The sequence below is a fragment of the Ochotona curzoniae genome, unplaced genomic scaffold, assembly GCF_017591425.1.
Source record: "Ochotona curzoniae isolate NIBS_2020 unplaced genomic scaffold, NIBS_Ocur_1.0 scaffold_1037, whole genome shotgun sequence".
Classification (NCBI taxonomy): domain Eukaryota; kingdom Metazoa; phylum Chordata; class Mammalia; order Lagomorpha; family Ochotonidae; genus Ochotona; species Ochotona curzoniae.
Window position 1 is genome coordinate 32,207,343 of NW_024467083.1, and position 14,686 is coordinate 32,222,028.

Below are 14,686 nucleotides of genomic sequence, written 5' to 3' on the forward strand. Positions count from 1 at the left end.
AGTGCTGTGCCAACCCGAAGCCAGGAACTTCTTTCCAGGTCTCCTGCGCGGGTGCAGGGTCCCAAAGCTTTGGGCCGTCCTTGACTGCTTTCCCAGGCCACAGGCAGGGAGCTGGATGGGAAGTGGGGCTGCCGGAATTAGAAACAGCACCCATATGGGATCCCGGCATGTGCAAAACGAGGACCTTAACCACTATACTATTGCGCTGGGCCCTCTTCCCTCTTTTTATATGTCTCTAAGAGTTCCTTCTAAAACAGTATGCCTTTGAAATTGAAAGTCACTAGACATTATTAAATTACTTGGATCCAAAGAATAAAGTAAAAAAATCAGAATGAGAATTTTTACGGTATTAAAATAGAAGTAGTACAAAATGAAGAAAAAACTTTTATTCTTTTTACCTTAAACATCTCCAGGTTGGCTGCTTTAAGTCTTTCTTCCATTCGAGAGCTAGAACGAGGACTGGAAGCCTCATTGTCAGACAAAACAATGATATCTGGAGAGGGAGTTAGCCTTCCTCGATCAGGCTCACTAAAAGAAAAGAGGAAAAATCAAAGTATTTCCAACAGGGAGTAATCATAAAAATGTTGACAAATATTTTAAGATTTATTTTCCACTTATTTGAAAGGCAAAATTATACACAGAAACAGAAAAAGGCTTCTTCATTTGCTGGTTCACTTCCCAAATGGCCACAGTGGCAGGGGCTGGGCCAGGTTGAAGCCAGAAGCCAGGAGCTTCATCTGGGTTTCCCACTGGGTGCAGGGCATCAAGTACCTGGGTCATCTTTTGCTGCTTCCCAAGGAGCATTAGCAGAGTTGGATCAGATGGAAGTGGAGCAGCCAGGACTCGAACCAGTATCCATACAGGATGCTGGCACTGCAGGTGGTAGCTTAACCTGTTGTACCACAATGCAAGCCCCAATTTTTTTTTTCTTTCTACATGGAACAAAAAATCCAAAGCAATTTAAGTCTGTTCTGAATCACCCAGGAAAAGACAGAAATTCAACTCCCAGGATAAAGAAGACACCAACATGGAAGCAAATAGCAAAATCTTAGCAGAATGTTTTCTCCATTTAAATCCTTAAAGGGCCCAGTGACTAAATCCTCGCCTTGCATGCACCAGTATCCCATACGGGCACCAGTTCATGTCCTAGCTACTCCACTTCCAAACCAGATCCCTGTTTGTGGCCTAGGAAAGCAGTTGAGGATGGACCAAAGCCTTGGGACCCTGCATCCAAATGGGAAACTGGGAATAAGTTCCTGGCTCCTGGCTTCATACTGGCTCAGCTCTGGCTGTTGTGGCCACTAGTGGAGTAAACCAGCAGATGGAAGATTTTTCTCTCTGCTGCTTCTCTCTGTAAACCTGCCTTTCCAATAAAAACAAATTCCTTCAAGATGTGGGCACTGTGGTGCAGGGGGTTCTACTGTCTAAGGCATCTGCATTCTATACTGCAGTGCCGGGGTTTAGTCCTGTCCATACCTTCTATTAACGTGCCAGAGAGGCAAAGATGATGGTTCAAGACTTGAGTCTTTGCCATTTATGTAGGAGACTTAGATTGAGCTCCAGGTTACTGGTTCTTGCGTGGCCCAGTGGACAGCAGAAATCCATCTGTCTCTTTCTCTGCCTTTCAAATAAGTGAATCTCATTAGTAATAATCACATTCATTATATTTATAAATATAAATTCAAAAAATAAGAACACTTATCTCTTCTATTTTAGAGCCAGTCATAGTCATTCCCTTTGTGCCTTTTTCCTTGCATCCACCTTAAGGAATTTATTATTTATCTGGAAATAAAGCAACAAAGATTTTCCATCCACTGGTTTTCTCCCCAAAGGCCTCCAAGAACTGGGGTTGGGCCAGACCAAAGCCAGGACCTAGGAACTCAATCTAGATCGCCCACATGGGTAGCAAGGAACCAAGTACTTGACCCATTCCCTGCTGCTTCCAGGGTGGGTATGAGCAGAACCTAGAAGTAGAGTAAGGACTCAAGGCATTCCTGATACAGATGTAGAGGCCCCACGTGGGATCTTAATTACTGTGCCAACCACCAATTTCGCCTCATACAGATTGATAGATTTTCCTTGTATCTTGTGCTCCCCTGAGCTGTCATTTCTTACTTAGTAAGAAAGGCAAAAACAGCAGACCCAGCCATCCTCTTGGGGACAGATCATACACTGGTCACTACAGTACTAACATTATCCTTGCTATGTGAAGACTTGCAAGAAAGGCAAGTGAACCTCATTGAAAGCCTAACCTGTCAAAGTGAAGAACAGGCAGAAGAAAGTCTTAGAAGTGGCTAGAAAAAAAAAAAATTGCAAGTACTCAGTCTACAGACAAAGGAGGACTGAACCAGGACAATTAAATACATGGAACTTGTACCTACTTTCCAGGATACTCACAGAAACTGTGTAGAAATTACTTTGGTTTATCTTTAAAGATTTATTTATTTTTATGGCAAAGTTATATATATATAGAGAGGAGGAGAGACAGAAATATCTTCCGTCCAATGATTCACTCCCCAGGTGGCCGCAATGGCTAGAGCTGAGCCAGTGTGAAGCCAGGAGCTCTTCTGGGTATCACACATGGGTGTAGGGTCCCAAGGCTTTGGGCCATCCTCTACTGCTTTCTCAGACCACAAGCAGGGGACTGGATGGGAAGCCAGGCTGCTAGGATTAGAACTGGAGCCCATATGGGATCCCGCCACACTTAAGGTGTGGACTTTAGTTGCTAGGCCACCGTGCTAGGTCCCAATTTTTTTTTTTCAAAGTGTTACAAAGAAGAAAGAGATAGCATTCCATTAGATGGCTCTCTGTCCAGACAGCCACAAAGACAATGGCTGGGCAAGCCTGAAGCCAGGAGCTTCATTCTGTCTCCCACATAGGTACAGGGACCTAAGCACTTGGGCCATCCCCTGTTGCTTTCTCAGGCACATTAGCAGAAAGCTGAATCAGAAATGGAACAGCTGGGATTTAGACTGGCACCCATATATGGGACAACCTGCTATGTCAGAAATACTGGCCCCTAGATATTATTTTGAAATCTAAGTCTACCACGTTCTTATCAACCCTATTTCTTTTCTTTTTTTTTTTTTAAAGATTTATTTTTATTATTTTTTCATTGGAAAGGCGGATATACAGAGAGGAGAGACAGAGAGGAAGATCTTCCGTCCCATGATTCACTCCCCAAGTGAGCGCAACGGGCTGATACTATGCCGATCTGAAGCCAGGAGCCTCTTCTGGGTCTCCCACGCGGGTGCAGGGTCTCAAAGCTTTGGGCCGTCCTCAACTGCTTTCCCAGGCCACAGGCAGGGAGCTGGAAGGGAAGCGGGGCTGCCGGGATTAGAACCGGCGCCCATATGGGATCCCGGGCGTGCAAGGCGAGGACCTTTAACCACTTGCGCCACCGCGCCGGGCCCCTCAACCCTATTTATTTTCAAAGATTTATTACTATTATCATCATCATTATTATTATTGGAAATATTTACAGAGAAGGAGAGACAGAAAAATATCTTTCGTCCGCTGATTCACTTCCCAAATGGTTGCAATGGCCAGGGCTGAGCCGATCCAAAGCCACGAGTTTCATTCAGGTCTCCCACATGGGTGCAAGGTTCCAAGGCTGTGGGCTGTCCTTGACTGCTTTACCAGGCCACAGACAGGGAGCCAGATGGGAAGTGGAGCAGCTGGGATATGAACTGGCACCTATATGGGATCCCGGCACATACAAGTGAGGATCTCAGCCATTAAACTACCATGCTATGCCCAATAACCCTATTTAGTAGACAAGCTTTGTATTGGTCTTTCTTGGTCTGGGTGTTTTTCTGTAGATAATGAAAAGTGGCACTCAACACTTAAGATGAAGACAGTAAGAATACGAGGACCTCTAACTGCTTTAGATTCCCAAACCATGATTGAGGTTTGTATCTCTCCCCTGATTACAAAGATCACTTCCCGGTTCCCCTCTTCCTTGAGCTCATCTCTGTTGTCAGGAGCGTATGTTTCTAGGGGAACGAGCTTACAAGGTCTCATTTAAATGTGTTACTTTCATAGTTCACCAGGTATAAGAGCTTCTACATTATTTCTCAAGAGTGCAGTTGGGACAAAGAGATCTTTTTATCTATTTATTTTGCATTTATTCTTAATTATTTGAAAGACACAGTGTTAGTATCTTCTGTTTGCTGGTTCACTACCCAAATGCCAAAATTATCAGGGATGGCCTAGGTTAAAGCCAGGAACCAGAAATCTACCCACAGAGATGACAGTGACCCAAGTACCTGAGCCATTATATGCTGCCTTCAGGGAAAGGCCAACATGAGGCGGAGGTCCCAAGTGGCTCCTTCACCTGCATAGGACATGGTTGCCTTCTGAACAAAGTTATCTCCTGATGGGACAGGCATTCAATACCTCACAGGTAAACTGGAATTACTAAAATAAATGAAATTTAACTGATAAAACAGGGTAGGAAGAATGACTTATGAGCTAATAAATTTGTGTGGACTGCTGCAGAATCTTGCTGGTTACAGACACAGCAAAATGTAAAAACACACAGTTTATAGCAAAAGCCACTAGAGGGAGAAAGATTTTTCATTCTTATATTCCAAGTTCCCAGACCCTTGTTTAAGTCAACCTGAATACACTGTTTGAATTAATTTTCTGTAACTTATTTAAAATGTCTGCTTTTCATTGCCTTCATCCCTAATATCAACATGCAAGAATAATTTTGAGTGCTGGAAGATTTTTCACTCATTCTACTTCATTTTCCTCCCAAGGCACATCACCTACTCAAGTCTTGGCTAGACATGTTATATAGATTTTTCTATTTCTTTTACTTAAGGAAGAGATAAAGTATGAAAAAAAGCGGGGGGTATACTCCATGGGTACTTCTATCTACAAATGCAACAGCCACACCTGGTGAGACCAGCAGCTGCTGCGCCTCAAGTCTGCAGAAAGCTGGAGTCAGAAGGTGAAGCCAATACTGAACCAAGACACTTGGACAAGAGACACAGGAGTGTCACCACTAGACCTGCCCTCTCCTCACTGTTATTATTATTATTATTATTATTATTATTATTATTATTATTTTAAAGGCAGAGGAACAGAGGGAGGGCTTTGTGATTCAGAGGGTCACGCTGCTGTTTGTGATGCATGCACCCCATGTTGGAGTGTAGCTTTTCTTTCTTAAATTTATTTTTACTGGAAAGGCAGATATACAGAGAGGAGAGAGAGAGAAGAAGATCTTCCGTCTGATGACTTATTCCCCAAGTGGCCCCAACAGCTGGAGCTGAGCCAATCCAAACCAGGAGCCAGGAGCTCTTCTGGGTCTACCACGTGAGTGCAGAGTCCCAGAGCTTTGGGCCATCCTCAACTGCTTTTCCAGGCCACAAGCAGGGAGCTGGATGGGAAATGGAGCTGCTGGGATTAGAACCCGCGGCCGTATGGGATTCCAGCGTGTCCAAGGCAAGGACTTTAAGCACTGAGCTACTGCATTGGGCCCTCTCTTCTTTTTTAAAAAAATTTCTCTCATTTTTACTGAAAAGTCCAATTTACAGAAAGAAGGAGAGACAAGAAAGATCCTCCACTGATTCACTCCCCAAGAGGCTGTAACAACTAGAGCTCAGCTCTGATCCGAAGCCACCATCCAGGAGCTTTTTCCAGGTTGCTCATGTGGGTGCAGGGTACCAAGGCTTTGAGCCCTCCTTGACCGCTTTCCCAGGCCACAAGCAGGGAGAAGGCAGGCAGTTAGAGCAGCTGGGATATGAACTGGCACCCATACAGGATCCTGGTGTATGCAAGACAAGGGATTTAGCTACTAAGATTACTGCTCTGGGCCTGCCAACTTTTCTTTCCTCCTTTGTACGTTTTAAAAGATTTATTTTTATTTCAAAAACAGTTACAGAGAGAAAGATCTTCCATTTGCTGGTCGAATTCCAAAATAGTTGCAATGGTCACTGCTGGCCAAATCCTAAGTTAGGAGCCAGGAGCTTCTTCTGGGTCTCTCACATGGTTGCATGGTTCCAACTTCTTGGTTCATCCTCTACTCGTAGCTTCCCCAGGCTACGAGAAGGGAGCTGGATGGGAAGTGGAGCAGCTGGGATATGAACCAGCATCCATGAGATCCTGGTGCACGCAAGGCAAGGACTTTAGCCATTAGGCTACCGTGTCAGGCCCCTCCTTTTCTTTTCAAAAAAGATTTAAAGGGCAGAGTAACAGAGAAAAGAACATTCCATCTGTTAGTTTGCATTCCACATGCTCACAAGATCCAAGCCTGGGACAAGTCAAACAAGTCCGGGAGACTCCATATCTGGGTCTCTCATTGGGTGGCGGGGGCCCAAGCACTTGGACTGTCGTCTGCTGTTTTCCCAGTCCTATCAGTACAGAGTTATAGGAAGCAGAAGAGCTGGGAGGTGAACTGGCATCTCGATATGGAATGTCAGCATCACAGGTGGTGACTTACTGCTGCACTACAATGCTCGTGCACGGTGTTAGCATAGCCCATACTCGGCTGCTGTGGAGCCTTAGGGAGTGTCCCTAACTCCCCATCCTCTGTCTTTAAAATAAGTCTTCAAAGCAAAAGATTATTTCTAAGGTAATGAGTCCTTCATGCTCAAGTCTATTGCTTAGGGATTTCTTTTTGTTTGTTTTTGCTTTTTATTTTTGCTTAGGGGTTTCTACTTATCAATGGCAAAAACATTCCTGTTCAGATATTCTGGAATTATATGATATGATCAGGAAATTTTATCTGAAAACACTAAATGATAATTCAAGATCTATATTAAACAGTACAGATGGCTGACACAATAGCCCAACTTTCACTTCGTGTCCTAGCTGTTACACTTTTCATCGAGCTTCCTGCCTGTGGCCTGGGCAATCAGTAGAGGATGGTCCAAGGCCTTGGGATCCAGCACCCACATGGAAGACTGGGAGGAGGCTCCTGGCTTCAGATTGGCTCAGTTCTGGCTGTAGCAGCCTTTCCAATGAAAATAAATAAATAAAACTTATAGAGAGGAGAGACAGAAAGATCTTCCATGCACTGCAGAAATGCCAGTAGTGACTGGAATTGAGATGATATGAAGCCAGGAAGCCAGGGGCTTTCTCAGGGTCTCCCACATAGATGCTGAGCTCCATGGCCTTGGGCCATCCCTCTGCTGCCTTCCCAGGCCACAGGAAAGGGGCTGGATGGGAAGTGGAGCCACTGGGACATGAACTGGCACCCACACGGAATCCCAGCACAAAAAAGGCAAGGATTTAGCCGCTGAGCCATCGCGCCAGGCTCAAAATAAATCTTAAATAAATAGCACAGATAAGGCAAAGTTCAAACAAGTATTATCCCTTCAAAACCAAAACAGAAGAGATCCTGCCTTCATCTGTTCAATATTCAGAAGCTGGAAAAGCCTCTTATTCATATCTTGGTGAAAGAATCACTGGTGTGTTTTTAAGTCTTCCAAAATATAAATACTGATTTCACACACCTTATTTCAAAGATGTAATTTTCTTAACCAAGAGCAAAATAAGATCTTCAGGCGAAATGGCTATGTCAAGATATTGCCTTCCTCCTGTTTTCATTTACTCATCTTGTAATCCCAATTAAAGAAACCATGATTATCTTTCTTGGAAATCTATATTAATTTTACTTGTTTTTTTTTAGAAAGATTTTTTTTTGGTAAAATATTTAGTTATTTTTATTAGAAAGGCAGATCTACAAAAGAAGGATAGACAGAAAGATCCTCCATCCATTGGCTCACTCCCCAAGTGGCCACAACAACCAGAGCTGAGCTGATCCAAAGCCAAGAGTCAGGAGTTCTTCCAGTCTCCCATGCGGAGACAGGGTCCCAAGGTTTTGGGCCATCCTCGACTGTTTTCCCAGGTCACAAGCAGGGAGCCAGATGGGAACTGGAGCAGCTGGGATATGAACCGGAACCCATATGGGAATCACAGTGGATGCAAGGCGAGGACTTTAGCCACTAGGCTACTGCACTGGGCCCTAAAAAATATTTTTATTACTCTGTAATTTTTCCTTTATTTGAATGGCAGAGTAACAGAAAAAGATTGGGAGATTTGGGGATAGCAGAAAAGAGAGAAATGAGAAGAGACATCTTTTATCTGCTGGTCACTGTTAAATGCCTGCAACAGCCAGAGCTGGTCCAGGATAAATCCAGGAGCCTGAAACTCATCCAGGTCTCCCACATGGGTGGGCAAATATCCAAGTATTTAGTGACTTTCTTCTGTATTCCCAAGAGCATTAGCTGGGCAGAAGTGAAACAGCTGGGTGGGACTTGAACCAGTGTTCATATGAGATTTTGGCATCAGAGGCAGTGGCTTAACCCACTATGCCAAAATCCTGTCCAAATCAGAATGTTCTTTTTAAAGATTTATTTTACTTATCTGAAAGGCAGAGTGGGTCTTGCATCCTCTGTTTTACTCAGGACAGGATCAGGCCAAAGACAGAAGCTAGGAGCTTCTTCCAGGTCTCCTACATGAGTGCAGGGGCCCCAAGCACGTAGGCCATCCTCTGCTGCTTTCCCAGGCATATTATCAGGGAACCAGATCAAAAGTGGACTAGTCAGACTTGAACTGGCACCCAATACTGGATGCTGGTGCTGCAGGCTACAGCTTAATGTGCTATACTATGAATGCTGGTCCTGAATGTTCTTAAAACTAATGTTAATACAGGGGAAGGGACGAGGTGTGGCGCGGCAGTAGCTGCAGCTCCACATGGCCTGCGAAGGTTTAAACAACAACAACAAAAACTACAGGTAGTAGGGAGTGTTGTGGCACGGCAAGGAGATTAATCCACAGCCCGTAATACTGAAACCACATATGAGTGCTGGTTCAAATCCTGGCTGCTCTGGTTTAGTACCCTGCCAATTCATCTAGGAAGGCAGCAGAAAACAGCCAATGTGAGGGTGTGAGTCAGTGAACATAGATCTATTTACCTGTCTTCCCTGTTTAATCATGCTTTTCAAAGAAATCTCCAAACAAAAAGCCACAAGGAAGTACCAGGCTAAGCTTTTCTATGGTGCTGGCATCCTAGGCTGACGTCAGGAGCCTAGAGCTTCGCCCTGGTTCTCCCCTGTGAGTGGCAGACCCAAACATTTGGACCACCTGTTGCTGCTTTTCCTAGGCCATCAGCAGCAAACTGGATTGGAAGCTGAGAAGCAAGGACACAAACTGGATGATGGCATTGTACACATTATACTATAATGGTAGCCACACATATTAGTTTACTTTTGTTTTTTAAGATTTATTTTTACCAGAAAGGCAGATATACAGAGAGAAGAGACTGAGAGGAAGATCTTCCGTCCCATGATTCACTCCCCAGGTGGCCGCAACAGCTGGAGCTGAGCCAATCCAAAGCCAGGAGCTCTTCCGGGTCTCTCACATGGGTGCAGGATCCCAAGGCTTTGGGCCGTCCTCAACTGCTTTCCCAGGCCACAAACAGGGAGCTGGATGGGAAGTGGAGCTGCCGGGATTAAAACTGGCATCCATATGAGATCCCAGAGCATGCATGGCGAGGATTTTTGCCACTGGGGTACCGCACCGGACCCTATTAATTTATTTTTTTTAAAGATTTATTTATTTTTATTACAAAGTCAGATATACAGAGAGGAGGAGAGACAGAGAGGAAGATCTTCCGACCGATGACTCACTCTCCAAGTGACCACAACGGCCGATGCTATGCCGATCCAAAGCCGGGAGCCAGGGTACTCTTCCGGGTATCCCATACGGGTACAGGGTCCCAAGACTTTGGGCCATCCTCGACTGCTTTCCCAGGCCACAAGCAGGAGCTGGATGGGAAATGGGGCCGCCGGGATTAGAACCGGTGCCCAAATGGGAACCCAGCGCGTTCAAGGCGAGGACTTTAGTTGTTAGGCCATGCTGCCGGGCCCTATTAATTTACTTCTAATGATCATCCAGTAGATTATTTTACACTTTATCTTAAGGTTATGAACCATGACTCTCAAGACAGGTGTCTAGTTCAGTTGATGCTTGATCTTGAACTGAACAAGCATCAATCATACCAGTGTGTCTGGCTCGAGTCCATACTCCTCAGTTTCCAGTCCAGCTTCCTGCTAATGGGCATCCTGGGAGACAGTACATGTTAGCCTCCAAGAGCTGGGTCCCTCCACCCACTTGAGAGTCAAGAATTGAGTTCCTGGCTCCTTGCTTTGGCCCGTCCCGCTCTGAATGTTGTGGGAGTTTAGGGGAGTAAATCAGTGGATGTAAGATCTCTTTCCCCGAGTATCTCTTCTCTTTCTCTGAATACTCTTTCAAGTAAAATGGAAGAAAAAAATCCTAAAACTCAATGTATACTACATATTTTTGAGGTACCACATTTGACAGAAATAAAAGAAATTCATGGTCCAGCCAGCCAGCCAACACAGAGAAATCTTCCAAGAAATTACAGAATGGACAATGTTCTTCCTTCACTGGAATTCTATTTCTACCAGCTTAGTTTGTGAGAAGACCCTAACCGCCAAGGCAGCTACACTGAACCATACCTCCGTCTAGCACTCATGTCCACAGGCTCATCATTGATGTTTTCTTTCCCTGGCCTTCCAGCAGTCCTGCTGTCTCCATGAGGCCTGAGGTTACCATTGAGCTTCTCTTCATAGCCCTTGACACCGCTGCCATCCTGCTTGGTGGGTAACTCATGCGGCACTTCAAGATTTGCCAAATCCTTCCTTTTGAGCAGTGCCAACATTTTCAGACGCTCCATGGCCTCATGCCCTTCCATCTTGAGTCTCTTTGCCAGGACATCATCGCGCTCATCTGCTGGGTCCAAGCTCCGTTTCAACAGATTTAGGCGAAGAGCATCTTCTGTCATTCTATCCATCCTACAGCAGAAACAAAACAAACACAAAAACTGTAAATGAAGTCAGAATGAAGACTCTTAAATAAACTAGAATAGGATGAGGCAGGAAAGTTATAAAGACTCATATTATGTTAAAGTTAACCTACTACCCCATAATCATCTTAGAACACATATATTAAAGGGAAACTTCTCCATTCAACTCCCAACAGACAGAAAGTAAGTTCCAAATACACTGCAGTAATTAAAGTCCTTATTGTAAAAGATAAACAATACTATTTACCACATTCACCAACCATTAGAAGCCTATTTACACCAAAAATATATTTCTTTAATTGCATAAAATCTATTTTGATAATTTTTACATATTTGATTAGGGTGCGAACAGTCAAAGGCTAGAGGAAAGTTAGTGAGACCATTGTTTTGACATTCTCTCTTTTCCTTCTTTTGGGGGGCGGGGGGAGATAAGGAGAAAAGCCCCACCCAGCCTCCCACCCATCCCAGGGTTCCTGATGTGGGGCAAGCTCCGAAGGTCTTGCTCAATTGGTTTTGATAGTTCAACAGTTCTGTATTGCTACAGATCTTGCCACTCCAAGCACGATTAAATCTCTCCAAAATCCACTGGTTGACACAGTCCACCTTAGAGTCTCCGTTTACCCAGGTATTCACTGCCAACTCTTGGCAGGGGTAGTTGATTGGTTTGTTCTGTCCTCTGTTCTGTTACGGTACCAGGTGTCCTCTGCAGGCTCCAGTGTACTGCCATATCCTCCACATGCACCTGGATATGCTGTCCAGTGTTTCATCTAAGCTACTGAGGCGGCCCAGCTTTGACACATGCATTCCATGGTCAGACCATGGAACCTACAACTTCCTCCATGGTTGGGATTCTGAATCCAGCAGTTCAGTTGGAGGGATCCCCAAAGAAACTTCATCTGAGGTGATCCCAGACCTGATTTTTGTACATGCATGCCAATAAAGGGTCCGGTACAGCTGGTCACTCAGATTGGCCTACATGCACAGTTAGTTGCAATTGCTGGGTTAGTTCTGCTTTCAGCCCTGTCTTCTACACAAGTTCATGGATGTTGCAGTCCAGTTTGATTCTGCCCAGTACACCCTTAGCCCCCACGCAAATCAGTGGGAGTTGTAGCATAGTCAGAGCAACCCACAATAACCCCCTCCAGGTCTACCCCCTGCACTGGTTCCCATGCTTGCCAGTATGTGCAGCAGACTGGTCCAATCTGTCCCACATCCCATTTAGCTCTCTTACACGTCAATTGGCATTGAAGCCTAATTCAACCCAACCAGCTCCACTATCCAGCCCACACATGTACTGGTGGGTGCCACTCTCTGTCTAGTCATGCCTGTCCCAGTCCTAGTTTTCGTGCTTTCCAATGGGAGTGGTAACCCAAGAGGGAAGTGCCCACTGCTTCCCTAATGGGCTCACTCCCACTCCTGGATCTTGTATTCTACAAGTGGTACTGCATTTTAGCTGGACACCTCCCCGCCTGCCAGTATCTGCCAGTTGATGCTGCGGCAAAGCCCAGCCAACCCTCACCCACTCTGGCTTATGCATGTACCAGTAGGTACAGTCCACCCAGCCTGGCTTGTCCCTGATCCAGCTTACAAGCAGGTCAACAGGTGTTGTAACTCTACCCAGACTGGTCTGCCCTCACTCAATACCAGTTCTCACCCTCACAAGTGGGAATAGCAGCCCAGCAGGAGAGCTCCCTGCAGCCCCCCTACCAGGTTAACCCACTATCTCCCCTTGGTCTCACGTGTGCTGGATGAGTACTGCAGCCCAGTTTGGCATGGTCTGCCTCACCACGGCATTTACTATGGGTGCTATAGCCTGGCCCAGCCAGGCCAGCAAACTCCAGTCCCAGTCCTCATGTGAACTGGCTGGTATTGCGGCCAGACCTGGCATGACCCACAACCAATCTGGCTCTTGGATTTGCCAGTGGGTGATATGAACTGGCCCAGCCTTATCTGCACCAGACTTGAGCCAAAGGTAAGCCCATGGGTACCGTACCCTGGCCTAGTCTGAGCTGTTCCCTTTCTTGGTTCTTGCACTCACCTGCAGGGCCTGTATCCCCATAGAGGAGCTTCCCAAGCTTCCCAAGCTCCTCTATCAGAACCTCTCCCAAAGCCAGATCTTACACACACCAATGGGTCCATGGGCCAGCCCTACTTAGTCCACCTTCTGTTCTAGCAGGGACAACAGCCTTTCCTGACTAGCCCTCACACATTCCGGTTCTTACTGTTCAGTGCTACAGCCCAGCCAAGACTGATCCACACCTAGACACAGCTCATGCATGGTTCAGCAGGGGCAGAGACCTAGCCCAGCCTGTCCTACACCTACCCTGGTTTTCACAAGCGCCACTGGATATTCGAGTCTATCCCAGTCTGGTGCACCCCAGACCCAGTCCATACTCATAATGAGGGAGACTGCAGCCATGTTCAGTTCAGACCACAGCCCCCACTCTGGCCCCCAGAGCTCACCAGTGGGACCCACAACCCAGCCAGGGCATCCCCTTAGCTTCCCAACCAGGCCTGATCCCAGCAAAGTATCTCATGCATGCCAGTAGTTGCTCTGACCCAGCCTGGCATAGCCCCTCCCCTGTCTTGGCCTTTGCCTTCGGATGCTGCAATTTGGCCTGGCCCAGCTGCCCCCCAGTCCCAACTGTCACTGGCAGGTGCTGCAATCTGACCCTGCTCAGTCTGCTCTCATCCCTAGCTCATGCAAACCAGTAGGGACGGAAGCCTAGTCCAGCCTAACCTGCACTCCATCCTGGTTTCTGCACTTGCCATGGGCTATGATTTGCTTAGCCCCACCTAACCTGCCCCCTTCCAAAATCATCTCACACATTTGCTGATGGATTGTAGCTACCCTGCCCAGACTGCCACAACACCCAAGGCCTGGACCACACACACACTAGCAGAAGCTATGACTTACTAGGGGAGTTTCCCATGTTTCACCACTTGGGCCACTTCCAGACCCAGATCTCACACGTCAGCAGGTGCTTGGCCCTTACCTAACATGGCCTGCCCCATCCGTTCCGGCCTTTGTGCGAGCTGGTGCGGCCCGGCCAGCCCCACAACCTCTTTTATGGGCGCTCTTGCGGGTGCTGCAGCCTGGACCTGCCCCACTTGTTTCCAGCCCCAGTGCTAGTGAGCATTGTTAAGTTCCGTGGTCAAGCCTAGCTAAGCCCATCACCATCCCAACTCTCAAGCTAGCCAATAAAGTTCACGTCACTCCCCTCCAAACCACCAGGTCTCAGTGTCCTCGCTTACCTGCCAAGTACAGTGACCCTGTCATTGGGTATCCCTCAGGATTCATTCTTCAACTACATGTACAGTGGCCTCATCTATGGATGTCCCTAGGCAGTAATTCCACACTCCCAAGACCCCAGAGCTCGCCGCCAGGCGGCTAGAGTGCCAACCAGTGCCAACTGATACTCTGGCCAACCACAAGCACAGGACTCTCCTCCTGCCTAGCAGCGCTGGGTGGGGAAGTTATGATACCCAGCAGGAAGCCTGGCCCAGCCGGAATGGGATCTCCCAGCCACAGTCACATGGTTGGGGGTTCCAAAAATAAATATTTAAAGTGATTGCACATGCATGAAATCTGATGCTTCTGTTAATTATTTTTTTAAAGATTTATTCATCTACTAGTTAGTGTTGGGGCTGGGGACAGGCTGTGTCAGGCTGGGCTGCAGTGAGAATCGGGGCTGGGAATGGGCCTAGTAGGGAAACTTTGGGGATGCCCCTGCTAGGCCATACCATTCTCCAGCACACACAAATGCCAAAGCTGGGGCCAGGCCAGGTCAGGCTGGGCTAGGCTGCAGCACCTCCCAGCAAACATGAAAGGTAGGTCTAGGGCAG

The 14,686-nt window shown here is 46.6% G+C and overlaps 1 protein-coding gene across 1 annotated transcript in view; it reads right to left on the minus strand.

Annotated features, from left to right (window-relative positions):
* The window catches only part of GATAD2B (GATA zinc finger domain containing 2B), an 83,049-nt gene that overhangs the window by 11,061 nt on the left and 57,302 nt on the right, over nt 1–14,686 (minus strand). The window contains exons 2-3 of the mRNA XM_040999124.1: nt 10,494–10,829; nt 399–528 (exon numbers count right to left, since the gene is read on the minus strand). Coding sequence (XP_040855058.1) covers nt 399–528; nt 10,494–10,828 — 465 coding nt within the window. The 5' untranslated portion in view covers nt 10,829. The remainder of the gene's footprint in view (nt 1–398; nt 529–10,493; nt 10,830–14,686) is intronic.